At 34.1% G+C, this 21,031-nt stretch overlaps 1 protein-coding gene and 1 long non-coding RNA gene across 5 annotated transcripts in view; one reads left to right on the plus strand and one right to left on the minus strand.

Moving 5' to 3' along the window:
- The first annotated feature begins 9,779 nt into the window (after positions 1–9,779).
- Positions 9,780–11,526, plus strand: LOC117689487 (uncharacterized). The gene is made up of 2 exons (XR_010713822.1): positions 9,780–11,267; positions 11,369–11,526. It is a non-coding gene; the product is annotated as an uncharacterized lncRNA (long non-coding RNA).
- A 1,161-nt stretch (positions 11,527–12,687) lies between these two features.
- The window catches only part of LOC105337450 (golgin subfamily A member 5), a 74,781-nt gene continuing 66,437 nt past the window's right edge, over positions 12,688–21,031 (minus strand). For all 4 annotated transcript variants that reach the window (XM_066083812.1, XM_066083813.1, XM_066083815.1 and 1 more), the window contains exons 6-7: positions 17,942–18,204; positions 12,688–15,399 (exon numbers count right to left, since the gene is read on the minus strand). In XM_066083812.1, the coding sequence (XP_065939884.1) occupies positions 15,334–15,399; positions 17,942–18,204 (329 nt within the window). In that variant the 3' untranslated portion in view covers positions 12,688–15,333. The remainder of the gene's footprint in view (positions 15,400–17,941; positions 18,205–21,031) is intronic.

Raw genomic sequence — 21,031 nt, forward strand, 5'->3', positions numbered from 1 at the left:
GGAAGACCCTCATGCACAGGCATTAGACGCGATGCTACAGACGTGGAGGGATATAATGGGTTACGCCTTTCCCCCGTTTTGCATGATAACGCCTTGTCTAGCGAAGGTGAGGGAGGAGAAGTGCCAAATTGTGATCGTTACACCGACATGGCAAACACAGCCTTGGTATCCTCTCCTCCTTCAGATGTCGATAGACTTTCCAGTGCTGATACCGATGGGCTCGAGAACCCTAACCTCTCCCCAGGGGGAGGTCCACCCTCTGATAGTCAACGACACATTACAACTAGCAGGGTGGAAGGTATCAGGAGATATTACACTTCAGAAGGTTTTTCAGAGCAAGTTAAAGAACTTCTCTTGCACTCTTGGAAACCAGGCACAAAGTCTGCTTACGACAGTGCCTGGTCGAAATGGAATAGCTGGTGTTTGGAACGGTCAATTGATCCCTTTTCAGCCCCTTTGGCCTCTGTGTTAGATTTTTTAGCCTGGATGTTTTTTCAGGGCTATAAATATCGAACGATTAATGTCCATAGATCGGCAATATCCTCAGTGTTACCGCAAGTGAATGGAGTTTCTGTAGGACAGGTTCCTATTGTAAAACAATTGTTTAGGGGGATATTAATAAAAGACCCCCCTCGGCCTAAATATGGTTTTTCATGGGATATCAATGTTGTTCTGAAACATTTATTAGACTTGCCTAATGATAACGAACTTTCTCTTTTACAGTTGAGCAAAAAATTAACCATTTTTACTTGCTCAGGGAGCCCCAAAAAGAGTTTCAGAGATTGCTAGATTCGATCGTCGTTTTATGGAAAGAAAGGAGGGGAGAATCGTGTTTCATTTACCAGGTCTATCAAAATCTCAGAGGGATAATAAATGTAGATCTGTTCAGTATGATAAAACAGATAATGAAAAACTCTGCGTTTTACATTGTTGTTCCGTTTACGAGAAACGAACTGAATCATTTAGATCGCAGCTTGAATCCGAACCTGATCCTCTACAGAAGCCTGTTAGTGCCACATAAGATATATAAAAAGAAAAGTCTATATAAGAAAAACTCATTGTATATATAAAAACACACACACATATATAAGATAAACTCGAATATATAAAAATAAGCAGCTTTAAATATATAAAGGAATAGGTCGTGTATATATAGACAGTACTGTGATATATAAAAGCAACAGTGATAAATATATAAAGCGAAAATTTTCCACTGAGTGACCTTCACTGAGTTCAGCCCAGCGTCTGCATGATAAACCCCGCCTATGGAGGAGAGGATCAGCAATATTATGCTCCCAGTGATTAGTTTGAACGATCTAATTAATGTTACATTACATGATTCCGCAGGGATTTGGGAAAAGTCAGTGGCAGATTTAAAGGGAGGGCATCTAGCACCCCTACCTAATTTTTCAAATTTAAGATCTTTTTTCTGTCAAGTTTTCTTTTCTGTTTCTTGTGTTTACTGTTGTAAATAAAGGATGATATGTTGTCAATACTTTACCTACTTTTAAGGTTCTACATTAAACAATACTTTCTACCAAATTTGCAGAACATTAATTTTACCGCGGCTTCATTCCACTTCGATGAACATGAAAATTTTATTTTCTATATTATTTTACAAATAATTAAGTAAGGAATTATCATTTCTTTGACAAAATGGCTCGAGGCAAACACAATATAAACTAATTTAATGTTCATAAATTTATAACATTATCAACAGAAGAACCAACATTTGATTGAAACTGACCAATAAAACAAATATGTAAACTATATAACAAGACTTGAGCTTTGAAGAATTTCAAAATCTGTATCTTGCTTGTTACTCAGTTTTTTTACTTTCAAATTTTGACTTAGCATTTAAAAAAAACCTATATTAACCATTCTAAACACAACAATAATGAGATTAAACTGCCCCCCCCCCTCCCCCTCTCGCGCAAATAAAATCTAGCCTCAAGGAGTTTGTATAAAGCATCGATACAGGGGCGTCGGAAAGTATTTCATATTGGGACGGCGAATTTGATCGATAAAGGAGGGGGGGGGGGGGGGGGGGTAAACAGGATTTGGCTTGAAATGAAGATATTTTACATTTTACGATGTATCCAGTTATCCTTAACTTAATAAATCATATTGTCACATTATATCATTATAAGAAACAAAGCAAAATTGTACTTAATATTAGTTTATTTAGTTTGACGACATGAAATGTGTATCAAGATAACGCTACTCACATATTAGAGAAGCTAATATACATGTATGAGCAACAATTTTGATTCATTTTATCAGTCTCTGTTGCACATCAAAAACGTCCAAAAATGGATATCCATGAATCCCGCGTTGACACTAATTTGTTTGTTCATTTTAGAACAACTTCTCAAAAAAATTCTTTGAAATTAAGTGGACCAGCTGGTTAGCTGTTGAATCTTAAATTGCCTGCCTCGGAAGCATAACATTGCTGATCCTCTCCTCCGTAGGCGGGGTTCATCATGCAGACGCTGGGCTGAACTCAGTGAAGGTCACTCAGTGGAAAATTTTCGCTTTATATATTTATCACTGTTGCTTTTATATATCACAGTACTGTTTATATATACACGACCTAGCTTTATATATATACACAATTCTTTATATATATTGGCAATTCCTTTATATATATTGGCAATTCCTTTATATATAAAGCTGCTTATTTTTATATATTCGAGTTTATCTTATATATATGTGTGTGTTTTTATATATACAATGAGTTTTTCTTATATAGACTTTTCTTTTTATATATCTTATGTGGCACTAACAGGCTTCCGTAATCCTCTGCTGCGTACAACCAAGAAACCTCATAATAGAGTTTCTGCATTCTATCAAAAGCAGACTGGTCAAATGCGCGAACATTTAAAACATTTTATTTGCGCAATACTCCATCTGATATATCTTATACACGTAATGTTTTGAATATGGTGAGTTTGGTAATTTTCGGCTTTAAACATGCATTATTATATCTCACGGAAATATTTGAAATATAATTGAAGATTTTGTGAGGGCGCGAAGCGCCCGAAATGAAATATAAATTATATGATAATATTGTAGTGAGATATAATAATGCACTTCCCTCCCACCCTTGCCCGATTATTGGCTGAGGGGGGGGGGGGGGTGGGTGGGTGTGGTACTGATTTATTGTTTATGTATAAATACTACATTTCATATTATAGTTGGGTTAATTTGTACTGTATGTGTTGTAGGAGGATAACTCTGTACCAACAAACGCCTCGACGCCCAGTTGAGACAGTCTACAGTTTACCGTGGTTCTACTGCAACAAGAGTGACAGATAGTGAATTGCTGAACAATCCTGACTGCGCAATTTGATGAATATGTAATAGTTTCCGTGTTTATTTGATGGACTGAATAATTAATATTTTTTAGATATTATATAAATTCTGTCAAAATTAAATTTTGAAGTATTCTTTTTGCATTGAAAGTCATCGATTGTATCTATCGAACGGTTAGGGTTTACCTGGGGCATGCGCATCGGGGTTTCATACCTGAGTGATTTTTATCTATTTATAGGTGGTCACACTTTAAAGAGCTGTTGAAGGTCAATGCATTATTATATCTCACTACAATATTATCATATAATTTATATTTCATTTCATTTATATTTATATTTCATTTCGGGCGCTTCGCGCCCTCCATCCTATACATCTTCTTGATAGTTGTATAGCTTTATGTTATGACGATATTCAAACTAAAAAGAGCAATTAAAACAATAAAATATAAGAATTTTTGTTAACAAGCGTTACCAGCTGGTTACCGTTAACAAGCGTTACTATTTTTTATTTTCAAAAAGAAAATTACTATATAATCGGGAATTTGCACCCATGACATTACAGTTAAGTAAAAAAAAAACCACGAGTAGGAACGAATTTACCACAACAGCAGCATTCTTGACAGGTCGCAACAAATGTCTGCTGCGAGAAAAAGGGGGGAGGGAGCCCCCCCCCCCCCCCCCCCTGTGTCTTTAATTATCGGCAGAGTGTTTTTCATTTTTAATATAGGAAAAGACGCATTTCAATATTGATTTTTTGTACGATGACTAATAAGGAATTTATATACATGAGTTTATTGATATTGAATGAAATATCTGGTCACGGTATATGTGCAGATCTAGAGGGGAGGGGGGGGGGGGGGGGTCCGGATCCCACCTGAAAAATTATATTTGCATAATAGATATAATTACATTGTTACCCTTGTAAGTAATTATAATATAATGTAAAACAAGTTTATCGAAAGTAGACCTGGAAGCCCCCCCCCTTCCCAAGCAAACATAGATATCTCTCGAACCCCCACCCCATGAAAAAAGTTCTGGATCCGCTCATGTTCGTTAATAATTGACATTGAAACGTCATATAAATTCGTCTATAAGATTTACATTCCTAAATGGTAAAATTTATAATATGAATATTCGTAAAGCAGTAAAGTGAACCTGATTTAATTAAACACGAATTTAAAAAAAAAATTCGATGGTACAAAATACAGTCGAAATAAAACCGGCGATATCGGGAAAGAAAAATCAAGGACGTGTTAAAAATATACTATTATGAAAAGCAAAAAGAAAATGAAATTTTACATGTTTTACATTTTTTTTTGGTCAATTACCATTATGAGATTTTGACAAACCAATATTATTAGCAATATGGAATTACTTTTTGAATATATACTTACCTTGTATTATAATAAGAATTTTAGTTTGAAGTTTCATTTAACATCCGTTACTATAACTGATATCTTTTAATCGAAATTTAGGGCTGCCTAATCAGGCATACATAAATTCGCTTTTAAGAGGCAAGTATGTATTTCTCAAATTAAAGTATTATCATTAAAAGAATTTGAAATGAGTCGATGTCGATAAGCGGCCCCAATTTCCATGCGTGCTGCGCATTCACTATTTTTGCAGTTTTATAAAAATTGTAGTTGCTTTTCGAGGTTTTAGTTATAATCGTCTGTATAATTTTAAATGAATATAGAGCTTTTGAATTTTGTAACTATTTATTTATTGCTGAAATAAAGCACTGCTTTGACAAGATTAACATCCGTTACTGTAACCCCCCCCCCCCTTGCAAAGAATCTGAGGTAGTAAGATTATGTAAATACAAAAGATATGTGGGAACTAGAGCAGAGCTCGTGGCAAAGCCCCGAGTAGGTCTTCCGTTGTTGCTGCGAGTTGAAAATATATGTTATATGGTGTCAAACGATTATAATGACTATACTTTCAGTTCTGCTTTTGTTATAAAAAATTGTTGTGATTGAAAGCCTGTATATAAAACGTGTTTTGAAACAAAAAAAGGAAGAAAATATTTTAGGAAAACTATTTGTCGAGCAGAGTTCATGTAATCGTTTCAAACATTCTTTAAAAAGTGAGATGTTTAATGGCGAGTTTAATTTTCAAGGGTAGCAAGCATTGTTATAAACAGTATGTACTCATGATTCATGTCAGGAATTGTATTTCTTTTTTAAACTGAACCCGCCTACAAAACACGTAAACCTTTCTCAAAGATAACTTCTAAATTAAAATATTTCTAATTTTTTGAAGACTATGTGCAAGTTTAGAATTGCGTGCTGACAAAATTCACAGACCCTAAAACGTACTACTACACCAAAAAAGCGTGCGGCCTACGTGCGAGAAACGTTTCGTGTAAACCTTTTAGAGTTTCATGTAAACCGTTTAGAGTTTCGGGCAAAGCGTGTAAATCGTTTCGAGCAAAGCGTGCGAGAACCGTGTGAAACGTTCATCAGATTTCATTCGGAACTCTCTGACAAGTTAATTGTTTCAAAATGGCGCCCGTGTTTTACATTACTTTAACAAAATTGAGCGAATTTTTAACAAACAAAAGAAAGGTATATAATTATATTAAAAGACGACTAGTAACAGATAATTACATGTATATTTAACGTTTTCATGCGATGTTTCAGTACTGAAACAATATTAAAATTCGCTATACATAAAAAATATTAAATACAGTTAGCGAAACATGATTTCTATTGGAACAAACCTAAATCAACTTTAACTTGCACTATCATGTTTTGATAAGCATGTATTTTTATTATCTATTTACATCGATAACTCTTACTGAGACCATTCGGCTGTGTACAAGCAGCACACATAACCTCGGACATCGGGTGAGACCTGCACCTGGCTAAACCTGTCAATCAAACTCTGTGTATTTGTTTTCATTGGATGGTCAGGCGTCTCTCTTTTGTCAAAAGCCAATGGAAAATTAATGACTTCAAGGTAATCGGAATACGTATTTGATGAAGCACACAATGATAGAAAATTTATTAATTATTTGAACAAAATTAAATGTAAACATAGAAAGGTAATAAAAAATTAAATTATTATGGGAATCTATACGCATGGTACTCAATTCAAATAGATTATATTATGATTTTATTATTTTATGTAGTAAAATCACCCTTCCAACTGTTACTCAATTACATAACAATTGATGACCTGGGGCTATAAATGTTCTGAGCTGTGTGCGCTGAAGCGACACAAGATTCTCGGTCGCATGCGGCAATTGAATTAACACAGACTGGCCGAATAAACAAACGGATGGGAAAGTGAAACAAAATGTTACACATAAGAAACCACCAAAAACGATTTTCGACAGATCTTGCTATCTTTTCTCCAATTAAAAAAAAAATCCAGCGCGAGCACCTGTCAGCGGGGCGGGAGGTGGGGGGGGGGGCAGCAATGAGTTCGCTTCCACAATGAAACTACAGTAGTGATTAATATGTGACCGATAGAATCTAATCTAAAGTTGTTTAAACTCATGTGAATATTTTTTAAAATAATCATCGAATACCTCAATTCAGGGCATTCCTTTATCGTGCTAGCACCTACCGCAAACATGTAACATGGAACTTTGATTATTATTTAAATTGATTTTTAAACTACCTTATACGCTATCGTATAAATCAATGCTTAATCAACTGTACAAGTAAAATAAATTTATCTTTTCATCTTAAACCAATATAATAGTTGAAAACATAATAAAATATAGTTGTGTCCGTGCAAAATATGAAACATAAACGCGTCATAGGGTACATGTAGAAGAACACGAACCGACCGCGGATCACTTTTCCACTCGCGCCGGATCTCCTCAGCCATGTGCGAGGGATGATCATCATTTACATAATGTAAATGTTTATAATATTTGAGGGGGGGGGGTGTTGATTTAAAACATTAATTGTACAGTTTTTAAAGTAGTTTACATAAACAAACCAACCATTAGTTTATGTCTAACGATTTTTCCGATTTGGAGTAATATCGTTCATTAATATTCATTTACACTCAAATATTTAATTAAATATATACAAGGAGGACAAACTTTTATAACATAAAATTGAAACAGTTCTTGTATATACGGCTATATTAACTCAAACACGTTCATATGCATGTAAGTGTAAGTCGCGGTGTGCGAATCTTGTGTATTAAATAACCGTTTACCGCTAGGTAATGCAGCCGTCGCTGATCTCCTCGGCCGTGGGCAAAGAATATATTTCGTAAAGGTACAACGCACAGAAACGCACAGCTCACAACCAAGGAAGATTTGAAAAGTTTGCAATATAATGACCTTACTCTATCAAATAGAAGTTATATATTTTAAACTTAAACCCCACAATTGATCTATGTCTATTATTGCTTTAGAGAATGACATTGCTTTTATTAATTAAATGAACTATTTCTTACTTGACATCCAATCGTTTAATCCACAAAAGATTTTGTGTAATCAAAACTAAAACAATTCTTGAGTTCGCGGCTAAATAAACTCATATATGAGAGACGCAACTCTCGTGTATTAGATAACCGCTGACCGCTAGGTAGTCCAGCCGCGAGCATGGTGACCGATTTTCTCGGCCGCGGGCGAGGGAGAGCTTACGTAATGGCACACACACACACAACTCTGATTCAAGGTAGATTTTAAATGCATGGAGTTAATAAATAAAATGTAATGCATAGTTTTTTAATTCCATATTTTGTGGTTTAAAAGAAAAGAAAAAGAATGTTTTGTTTTCCAATTGCCGTTTTTAATGATTGTGCACTATAAGAACTTAACAACAATGACTTAAATTCCTAAAAAAAAAGCATGTACTCCAACAAAAAAAAATTCTTATAAATTAATGCCTCCTGTATAAACCAGCATACTTTCTGCGACAACTTTATGCCAGTTGTACGCACAAAGACTTTCGTTAACTTGTCAAATGAAAACAGGTACATGTCAACATGTAAAGCTTTTTACACTCATACTACACAAATCACTTACAAAATAATATTGTTACGACCTTTATGAGATCCCAACAAACAACTTTTCCAGCGACATCCATATCAAAATCCAAACCGTTTTTGAGTTATTAAGCAAAAACTTTTAGGGGCTATTGGCCCTTAATTTAAGGGGCCAGCCCTTTTTTATTGGTGTCAAATGAAAGCCCTTGATATTCTGCACAACTTTTATTCTACATGTCTTAACAAAATATTTTTCGTTAAAAAGATATAAAGGAAAATATGTCTAAATTTTTGCACTTTTTGGAATCCTGTTTTTTGACCCCCTACCTTTTCCTAAATAAGGAACGTAATCCAAAAACAAAAACCGATGTATACAACTTCAATGTCTTTGTTATTCAAATTCGTTGGATTCCCATTCCCTGCTATCATAGTCTCTGAGCCTTTGTCTGGAAACCAAAGGCCCTAAAAAATTTTAAAAGGGGAATAACTCGTTAACGGAAAGGGAATTCTAACTTTTATGAATTGATGAAGATAGTGTTTTGTAAAGTCCATTAGCCCTGAAAATTTGAGCAAAATCCGTTCAGAAATGAGCACGATATGAAGCCTCAAAGTTCGCGTCTAGGAAGAAAAAAAAAAAAAAGAAAAATAAGAATAATCTTAACCCGCACAATAATAGAAAGGTCTTCCGTTTCCAACGTTCCTAATAATTTTCAGGAAAAGTATCATAGATGATGTTCTTTTGGAAAACCAAATTATTAAAACAATCTGGCAAACTTAATTTTTGGGAGTTGATTTTAATCAACTCTCCTATGCAGTTTCTCTGGCAAACCGAAACTGAAACAGTGTTTGGACCTAAGCACAAATCATCACCGCTGACAAGAGTTAGTTCTTGAAAATAATCGATAAATTCGATGTAATGTACGCTAAAGCATTTTTGAAAAGGAAACTTATTTATAAATACCTAAGAAATAGTCAGATTTTAAATAGTACGAACAATTTAGAAGTTTTTTGCAGCCGTATGTTTTCCTACGCCGGAGTTCAATATATCTGCTGTCTCCGTACATCTCAGACAAGCAGAGAGTCAGTCTATATTTAGAGGTCGCATCATCAAGCTATCATGTCGGAGATTAACGGAGACAGCCGAGCATCTGGTTCAACGAAACTAGAGTTCATTATTGGTTGGATCCATACACTTTCTGAAATATTTCGAATACCGATACATAGTTTGATGAAATCGATTCTATTTTTAAATATTACAAAACATGATTCATAAGAGGTTTTCTCGAAATTCTTGTCGGAAAAGTCCGAGAATCCATATTATAAAAATGTGCGTAATTCAAATAGAGATTATAAACTACTTGCCAAGCAAAATAACATGATTTTAAGATAAATAATAAAGTCGATAAAATCAACTCTCGTCAGTACTTCAGTACTTTGATTTAACAATGTAACCAGTGTGATGGAGTAGCAGTTCTGGGAATAACTTAGCTGCAGAACTGTAGCTCTCAGGGAAAAAAGGTATTGACAGACCGGAGAGCTACAGGGCCACCCATTGAAAAAATTGTATATTTATTGCGCAGAAACACGTGCGCTAGTTTTCGACTAATTTACCTTATTTATACGCAAATTCTGTGAAAACAATTAGTATCATTAAATTCTTCATGCAATTTACTACAGTTATCACCTCTTTATTTGCCTCAGACTTTCTCCGAAACACGCCACCGACCTCGGAAAATCAAGTATGTTGAATTTACATCGAGATCCAGAGTCGCCATTTTTACATGTAAACAAAGTGCACCACATGAATTTACGGGACTGGTGATGGTGTTTAAAAGACTACCCGAGGCAAGTGAAGAGACGATATCTGTAGTAAAATGAAGAATTTAATGGTACTAATTGTTTTCACAGAATTTGCGTAGAAATAAGGTAAATTAGTCTAAAACTAGCGCACATTTTTCTGCGCAATAAATATACAATTTTTTCAAGGGGTGGCCCTGTAGCTCTCCGGTCTGTCAATATTTTTTTCCCGGAGAGCTACAGTTCTTCAGCTAAGAATGACTGTGCTACATACAAGAATATTGATGAGCAGTGCATATAGATTTATAAATTATGAAATGCTTGTTTCTCAGTCTTCAAGGAACTTTTTTCCATGTGTAAAGTTGTTGATGTCTTGTAGTAAATGTGTTGTGCGGCTCAAAATAATGTTTTCAGAGCAGATTGAGGTTTAACTTGATAAAAAAAGAATCTCTCAGGATTTGTGATAGTATATGATTTTTATCCAACTCGTTCTGTGTTTTCTAACCCCTCGCCAAGGTTTGGAAATATTCCACAGATGAACGATTCTATATTTCTGGAGTTCATTCAAAGTAATTCGCCAGTAATATCACGTGTTTAGCTTACAGAGACGAAGTGGGAGGAGCTGGGCTGTGTTCAAGATCGTAGCTGCTACGTAGGGCTACGTTGAAGCTGCTACGTAAGGCTACGTTGTTGAACGGTAAGCTATCCTAGCCGCTATGTGGATATTTGTAGCCTAGTAAATATTTTATGCTAAGCATCAAATTCAAGATGGCCACCTTAGTTACCACTAAGCATATAAGGAAATGCAGATGGGTCACTGGGTGGAAAACGGTACAGGAGTACAAACTCAACGACGTGGCTGAAAACTCGGACGACGAGAAACGTATCCGCAGTGCAAGAACACAGGGCACTCAAACAGACGAAACAGGGGAAGAAGTCACGATTCTCACCATATCACAAACCTACACCGACAGCTGCGACTGGCTCTCCTGCTCAGTTACCTTCTTATGGTCTTCAACAGCAGAACAATGTCCTACAGACGACAAACCCATTCCTCCAGCCCTTTCGTGCAGCTAGCAGGCGCACACCGCAACCAAGTGACGTCTGCTACAAATGTTTTCAAACGGGACACTGGAAATCAAGATGCCCTTCTCGGCTCGGCAGCACTGCGTTCCCTCCTCAAAATGAAATTGATTATAAGTATTTACTCAGTTTTAACATGTTTGATCAATGTAACGATAATACTATCTTATTGAAAGAGCATATTCAAATGTTTGATGAAATTAATTTTTGTCGTTTAGAAACAAACTACGGTATCTACGCGGTATCTACTAGACACAATGTTGCCCAGATTGACAAAATTTGACCGCCCATGCAACTTTAAATCGGACTTTTCTACAGAAAGTCTTATAGTCATGCTGAAATCAATGAAATAAACCCCATGTTTAAAAATGCTCAATTGTACATTTCTCTATTAATTTTTATTAGTGTTGTTAATTTATTAACAATGTTTACAGACTAATGTAGTTCACGAGCCAGCTGCTAGCAGTTATTTGATGAATTAAGAACTATAAAATAGATATTTTACTCTTTTCATGTTTTCTTTTTTTGCTCACTTGAACAGGTTTCAAGCTTTGCAAAGCTTGCTTGAAACTTAAATTTAAGTAAGGGTTTTCAGTTAAAAGGTCAGGCCCCTTCTAAGGCAAGAATAAAGGCACACAGAAAATAGAGATACATGTATGTGATTTTAAAAAGAAGAAGTAGATCGCATATAGTTCACAGATAAATTACACTTTTAAATCAACTTCCTGACACTGAGGTTGATCTTCGTGGACAAAGTGAAAATCTTCTTTTCAAGGATACATATATTTTTGGCAATTGAAAACCTTCTTTTCAAGAATACATATATTTTTGGCCATTGATTCTATCAATACAATATGTTTTCATATATTACACTTTAATGAAAATTTAATTTAGTGGATCATCTCAACGAAATCCACCAAAACTTGTATTCAACAAATATTTATAAATTCTTTTGAAAAGTTAATTATCCTAGCTGTGTTCTCAGTAGTCATTTTCCCTAAGTGAGCAATATGTGGCCCATGGGTCTCATTTATTTCATCTGCACTTAGCTTCAACATGAAAAGTATGCATCAGTTGTTGGCTGTTGTCAGGTGGATAAGGCACAGAGAACGTATAAATATTTTGGTTCCTAGAAACCCTCTTTTTCCCTAATACTCAGTATATTGATTCTCCCTATTGACAGTTTTTCAATCCAGTGAATATATACTTCATACTTAAAAATTCATGATACAAGTGTTGTTTTTTTCCCTTCTAATATCGACGAAGCAAATCAATAATGCAATCTAATAATTTGAAAATATAACAATACATGCAACTTTCATCAAAGGTACTGTAGCTGTGGAGAATTAGTTAAAACCTGGATATAACAATACATGTATTGATTACCCTGCGGTGACAGAAACAAATATATATGGATAGAGAACAATTTTTGATGTTAATTATTATAATTTTTATCCTTGAAATTATTCTTAGCATCCAAGTAAATTTCTAAGTGTTGTTCATCAACTACTGTGTAACAAAAAAAAATGACGAACACTTTATACCACTGTAATGAGTTGTTTAATAGTGATGTTGTTAATATAAAGATATTATAAAAATATTCAATTATACACAGGGAGAAAATGCTCTATTTTATAAATAAATCCCCATATTCAACATCAACAAATCAAAAACTTAAAGAGCTGAAATCATATTAGCCTTTGAATAAACATACATCACATGACAGGCATGTGATATATATACAGATCATGTGACAAAGTTCAACAATCTTCAAGGCCACTTATATAGCTGTTTATTGCACATTGCATATGTTCACTCTGTACACACAACTCCTATGTTGCTTCAAACATCATATTCAGAGGTTTTATTTACCGCACGTTACCCAAAAACAGCATCCAGCCCAAAGTTGACAGTCAAGAACATATTTGTAAGACAAATAAATCTCTTGATATACCTCTGTTTTATGCAAATCTTGGTTGAAAACAGTGGGCAAAATGCATCAAAATATAATGTGAGGTTTTCTGATTCTATATCATCACAATTCAATAATAAAGATATATCAGTACGCTAGACAAATACAATCAATGCACCATCAGCAAGCTTTAGATTCATTTCAATCAGTTAATGTTCTGATAAAAAAATGGGAAATCCCTCATATAATGTAATAATGTTGTATTTGGCAAAAATATAGTTAATCCAAACTCTGGTGGTTGCAAAATGTACAGAAAATGTTAATCAATCAGTAATCTTGTAGTAGGTATATCCACATGGGAAACAAAGTCCTCCATAAAACTGATAGTGACAGTGATTATACTCTTATAACTGATTGTTTTTGACAGATTCAGAAAACAAGAGAAAAGCTGTCAATGTGACAGCAAACCGGGTTTTCTTTTATGTGAACTGTATCCATAATCCTATCAACACGTATCCAGTGAAATGGAGTACCCTATATGCAACATTTTGCCAAAAAATGACTAAGTTCAAAAGCTAGTATTTTTTTCATAAATTATCAGAAATCAAAATCCTAGCAATATGCACACCTCTGATATATGTACAATTGATCTGCAAAAGAACAACTTCTATCTTGAGAACTGTAGGAGGAGTTATCCGTACAATGAGGGTACCCTATATGCAATATTTTGCCAAAAAATGACTAAGTTCAAAAACTGGTATTTTTTTCATAAATTATCAGAAATCAAAATCCTAGCAATATGCACACCTCTGATATATGAACAATTGATCTGCAAAAGAACAACTTCCTATCTTAAAAACTGTAGGAGGAGTTATCCGTACAATGAGGGTACCCTATATGCAATATTTTGCCAAAAAATGACTAAGTTCAAAAGCTGGTATTTTTTTCATAAATTATCAGAAATCAAAATCCTAGCAATATGCACACCTCTGATATATGAACAATTGATCTGCAAAAGAACAACTTCCAATCTTGAGAACTGTAGGAGGAGTTATCCGTACAATGAGGGTACCCTATATGCAAAATTTTGCCAAAAAATGACTAAGTTCAAAAGCTGGTATTTTTTCGATAAATTATCAGAAATCAAAATCCTTGCAATATGCACACCTCTGATATATGTACAATTGATCTGCAAAAGAACAACTTCCTATCTTGAAATCTGTAGGAGGAGTTATCCGTACAATGAGGGTACCCTTTTGGCAGCCGCCCGCCCGCCCGCCATTTTCACCATTTTAATAACCGGATTTTTCCGTTGGAAAACCCGGTTAAAAAACATAGTCTGTTCTCCATGCATCCATTGAGTATTCCATTTCATTTTACAAATGTATCAACCTCCTGTCAAAACTGGGAACAAATCTGAAAATCACGCTAAAAATCAGATACATGAACATCTGTATCAGCTTCTGACAATGGACATGTGTACAATATAGACTTATAGAGTCTTGTATGAGGTTTGCTGTTAGTTTACATTTTTAGCACTTCTGGATGTTGGATGAAATCTTTACATCTACAAAAACATACATGCATCATACAAATGCTGTTCACAAAACAAATACATGAACAAATTTTATTCATACATAGACAAAAATAGAAAACTTATTTTTCCATTGAGATTTGAAAACAGAATACTGGAATGTATAGATACAAGTTCTGCAGACATGGTTCTAATGCATGGTGATAGTCAAATCTGCAGAACAAATGTTATTACATTTTATGGAGTCCAATGCCCATAAAAATGTTTCAAGCTACAACTGAAAGGGGGGAAAAGCTCGCTCATTTAGTTTATATTTATGCATATAAAACAAAAATTCTCTTATGAAAAATAAGCAATAGAAAGTATTGATTTGAACAGTTCTGCAACATAAACTGAGGTTTAAAAGTTAAAACACACAACCAATTGTTCTCCCTACAAGTCATTTCTGCTAGCCTCTACACAACTGATATATACAAACAGTGACAAATCATAGCAATGAAGACCCACTTATTTTGTATTCTAATCTCCTCTAAATCTAACACATTTGACATGATTACCAGACACGAAACACATGCTTCATATACAACTGTTTGTGAATTATGCTTGGTCTTCCTCCATTTTCCTCCCTTCTGTCTCTTTCTCTCCTTCTGTACAAATATTTCCCTGTTAGGCCATCCTCCGTATATATCACATGGTATATTGTTAAGTCAAATTATGTTTAAAAGTTTGGTTACACACTAGAATTGATGTTCCAATAAATCTACTGAACTGAGTTTGATGACAGGTGTTGTTAATCTGTTCATCTGCAAAGAAATAAATGCATTTATAAATGATAAACTTCATAAAATTAAGATCTGTGTGTAAACATTGAATATAATTATCCTATAAATCAAAAACATTTTTCTACACTAAAGCATTGAATGCTTATTTTTGAATGTTGTCGGTACTATAACACACTAAGCGGTGCAGACAAATTGAATATCATAAAATAACATATTATATAATACAATATCGTACCATATGACAATCATACAAATATTACATACTGCCCATTACATATACTCCAAAATGAAACTGAAAAGATGTTAGAGAATGAAATTAAATTATTAGAACAAAATGCTGACAATGAATCACTAAAACTAATTGAAGAATATCAAATTGAACTAAAAAATATTAGAAACCACAAACTGGAGGAAATTACATGAGGTCAAGAGTTGAATGGATAGAAGAGGGAGAAAAACCATCAATATATTTTTGTAATTCAGAACCACAAAACTTTATCAGTAAACAAATAACTAAACTTGAAAGAGGAAATGGCCAAATTCTACACAATCAAGGTGATATCTTAAATGAAACAAAAATGTTATTTGAGAACTTGTATAAGAAGGAAAGACAATTGAAAAATGAAAATACAATAAAACTCGGTTATAGCGAAGCCCTATTAATGTATTTCATCATATAATACAATATCAAAACATAATATTATACCGTGGAATCATTAGATTTCGCGGTGGCTCAATTTTCGTGGATTTCGTGGGTTCCTCTCATCCACGAATTAACATCCTCGCCGAATCAATAAATCGGGGCTTTAAAGTCATATTTCCTTTTGTAGATATAAGAGAATACACGAAATAACCTCCCCACAAACCTTTAAAATTTAAGCAATCCACGAAAATTGGCCCCAACGAATTTTAATGATTCCACAGTATAAGTATCATATGATACAATATCACATCACATAATACAACACAATATTGTATCATATGATATGATATATGATACATAATATGATATAGTATCATATGATAAAATATAATTTGTTACAATGATTGAGCACCCTTGCCCATGGAGTGCATCAGAATTATAAGATGCATCATCTATTCAAATTTTAAAACTGAACCAATAACAACTAAGAATTGTCTATCAAAAGGCACTTGCTCTAAAAACTCACCAGCATCTGAAACTTATGGCTCAGATTCAGCATTCCAACTGTCAAGTGCATCAGTAACATTAAATGCACCATCTATGCAAGTTTGATGAAGTTGGTATAAGTAATAACTAAGATATCATCATCAGAGGGCATCCAAAATCTTTAACCAGCTCCATAAACCTTAACCTCCTCCAGCATCTGAAACGTATGGCTCAGATTCAGCATTCAAGCCCGTCAAGTTCTCCAGTATCACAAGACGTACTATCCATGCAAGGTTGGTGAAGTTAGGACCATTAGTAACTTAGAAATGTCTATGGTTACGGTTTCTGGAGCAGGTTAAAGGTTTTGGTGCAGGTATAAGTCCACAAGTAGGCCCAGATGCACCATCCATGCAAGTTTGGTGAAGAAAGGACATGAAATAACTTATATACAAGACCCCCCCCCCCCCCCCTCCCCCCCAAGATGTGTTCAGTTCCTGAGAAATTTTGAGCAGAAGTATACTAGTAAGTGTTCGGATGATATTCTCAAAATATGTACATGTAAATACTGATCGTTTTTCATATCATATCCTCCTTTGATTTATGTTAAAACATGAAAATATATTATATTTATATATTAATATTATTAAGATCATTTATGTCTTATTTCATTATCTAGCGGTTTTTTAAACTGAACGATAATATTCAAAAGAGAGTTATCGTTCATGTTCAACCACTCTACACATGGTTGAAAATATAAACATTGGGTTACTTAGTAAAATCATACAATGTAGCTGTGTTTGATGCTTTTGGAGTACATTACCATGCTTTTAAAAAAATGAATTGGTGTCTGTTTTGAATTAAAACTAAGTATATCAAGCCAATTTCAAGGAACATTCTGCATAAAAAGTATAATTTGTTTAACTATTGATGCTATTACTAGCTCAGGCAAGGATCGAAAATTAATCATTAGGGGGATCGCTACTGAGCATGTTAATTGTGGCAAGAGCAGAAAAAACGTATATTTTTCTATTGTCACATCTATTTCTAGAACTCATTTTATCCACAAATTAATGGAGATAAAGTTTAAAATCAATAAACGTCTAGATTAAGTATTTGACTACACCTATCTAGATTCTTGGAAATAGACTATAAAAACGAGGCACGATTTTTACTGCGAAACTGAAAAGGTCAAATAAAACCGCGTGGTCTAAATTTAAATTCACAGGGTCAAAACAGGTGTCACACAAAAGCAAGAATAAATCCCAAAGATTGCCCTCTATAACCACCCTGTGCATTGAAAATACCGATGTCTATACAGGTTTAATTAATACAATTACTTATGTGAAAAAACTGGGGTTTGTAATATAGTATATATTTAACAGATAACAACATACTTATTTAAAAAAAAAAAAGAAAACAGTAAAAAATAATCACCTGTTGCCTGCTTCTCGGGTTCATCGAAGCTTTTTGATCATCATTGTCACTGAGCTGGAGCAGCTTTCGCTTTTTGCCACTCCCACTGGGCATGATGCTCTGTCTGAGAGCGTCGTGGCTGATCTTCTTGGGTTTGACTTGCTGCGTCTCCACAGGGTAGGAGGTCTTTAGATGGGGCAGACACAGGGTATTCCTCCTCTGAAGTTCTGTCAGTCGGTTCCACTCAAACTCCTCAGGTTCATCTTCACAGTGGAACATTCCACCTGTTACAGAAAAAACCAATTGCATGTAAGAGTGTACAATAGCAGACATTCTTTTAATCAATCTTTATATCCCTTTTTGTTATATTATAGAAAGTAAAAATATAGAAACATTGATCAGTGAAATAAAGTTTGATCTCCTAAATACACTTTTTTGATATGGACTCTGTTCACATGTCAGAAAGGTGTTTTCATAAGACCTGTTTAATCTTGATTACTTTACAGCCGTTTTTTTTTTGGTGGGACACAAATTTAGCGGATTTGGGCCTACAAGGTATACCATTAATTTTGGCGGATATAATTTGATGAATCCATTTCCCTTTCAAAAAAAAGTCATTAAATTAAAAATCATTAAAAAAATTCATTCCCCTAAGGCACCATTAAATTACAAAGTGGTAAAATTTGATGTCCGCGATCCTGGCCTCACACACATTAATATTTTCAACAAAAATCACTTCATAGTACCGTACTTGATAGAAGTATAAAAGAATTACCTTTTGAACAGGTCTTTGACATCTTATTAATTAAATGTTTTAGAAATAAGATATATAAAATGTCATACGCTATAAACTACATTTGTTTAATGAGAGAGAGAGAGAGAGAGAGAGAGATATTTATATTTGGATTATTTTTTTGGTCTCAAGTTTATCTTTGCTGACTAACACTCTGTGATAAAAAATTCTTCTAAGTCGGCAAATTATGCGCTTAATTGTCTCACAGATAAGTGATTCAAAACAAGATATCTGTGAGCCAATGCTCACTAGTGATACCCCCGCTCTGATGTGAATATGCAAAATAAGCAAAGTCGACATTTAACAGAAAGCTGGCATCCGATTGGTACAGAAATATATCCCACAATATGGCATGCCTAAACAAATAATGTGTTAAAATTTCAAGCATCTGCGATAAATAGCTGCTGAGAAATCTTTGAGAAAAATTTGTTTGAAAATTTTGGCTAAAGTAAACAAAGTACTCATTTAACAGGAAGATGACGTCCGATTAGTACAAAAATATATCCCACGATATGGCATGCCTTAAAAAACACTGTGTAAAAATTTCAAGCATCTCCGATAAATAGCTGCTGAGAAATCGAAAATTTGTTTGAAAATTTTGGCAAAAAATAAACAAAGTCATTATTTAACAGGAAGTTGACGTCCGATTGATACAAAAATATATACCACAATATGGCATGCCAAAACAAATAGTGTGTTAAAATTCCAAGCATCTGCGATAAATAGCTGCTGAGACATCTTTGACGGAAATTTGTTTGAAAATGTTGGCTAAAAATAAACAAAGTCGTCATTTAACAGGAAGTTGACACCCGATCGGTACAGAAATATATCCCACGATATGGCATGCCTATACAAATATTGTGTAAAAATTTCAAGCATCTGCGATAAATAGTTGCTGAAAAATCTTTGACGAAAATTTGGTTTAAAAATAAGCAAAGTCGTCATTTAGCAGGAAGTTGACGTCCGATTGATACAGAAATATATCCCACAATATGGCATGCCTAAACAAATAGTGTGTAAAAATTTCAAGCATCTGCGATAAACAGTTGCTGAGAATTCTTTGACGGAAATTTGTTTGAAAAGTTTTGCTAAAAATAAGCAAAGTCGTCATTTAACAGGAAGTTGACGTCTGATTGGTACAAAAATATATCCCACGATATGGCATGCCTATACAAATACTGTGTAAAAATTTCAAGCATCTGCGATAAACAGTTGCTGAGAAATCTTTGACGAAAATTTGTTTGAAAATTTTGGTTAAAAAATAAGCAAAGTCATCATTTAACAGGAAGTTGACGTCTGATTGGTACAAAAATATATCCCACGATATGGCATGCCTTAACAAACACTGTGTTAAAATTTCACGCATCTGCGATAGATAGTTGCTGAGAAATCTTTGACGAAAATTTGTTTGAAAATTTTGGTTAAAAGATAAGCAAAGTCGTCATTTAACAGGAAGTTGACGTCCGATTGGTACAAAAATATATCCCATGATATGGCATGCCTTAACAAACACTGTGTTAAAATTTCAAGCATCTGCGATAAATAGTTGCTGAGATAAATGCGACAGAAATTTTTGTTACGGACGGACGGACAGACAGACAGACGGACTAACTTTAGTAATTTAAGAGCTCACATTATTATGAGCTTTTTTTGACCCTCATTTTGTGGGTTATTTTTTGATTTCTAACTTTCAGCAGTTACGAGATTAGTTTCTGTCCATAGTTTATGATGTTTTTTTGTTTACTGATTAAGGGTTCATTTTATTTTTTATATACCCGAGTACTCTGCTTTGACGCTGGTGGCAAAAACTTCAAATGCCAAAGGACTATATATGATAAGTGCCTAAAATGGCCCCCTAAAATGAACAACATCATTTTACTATCATTCTTTGTTTTTTTTAGTACAGATATGTATGTGATGTGTTTACATAATATTCATTTTGGTTCAAGTACCCACAATTTAGAAATATGACATTGTAAAGACAACCTTTTCCCCCCATTTTAGCATTTTTTGCGTAAAACAGCTTGTTTTCAAGCAGTTTTTCCTTTCGAAAACATAGAGCGCATTCTTGAACAAATAAAATATTTTAATCAGAGGTGTATCTAGCCAAGGCCTATAAGTGACAAAAAATTTTTCCTTGTTCTAGCATGCGCTCTATATTTCCCATTCGTAAATAGATAAGAAAAATGTCAGTTTTTGGCTGATTTTGATTGAATTATAGAAATGGCGTCACTTCTGACGTCATATACTGACAGTGAGTGCGAATAAATCAAATAAATAGATGAAAATATATTCTATATCAACTCTTCTAAAAAATT

Source organism: Magallana gigas, chromosome 5 (genome assembly GCF_963853765.1).
Source record: "Magallana gigas chromosome 5, xbMagGiga1.1, whole genome shotgun sequence".
In the NCBI taxonomy this organism is placed as follows: domain Eukaryota; kingdom Metazoa; phylum Mollusca; class Bivalvia; order Ostreida; family Ostreidae; genus Magallana; species Magallana gigas.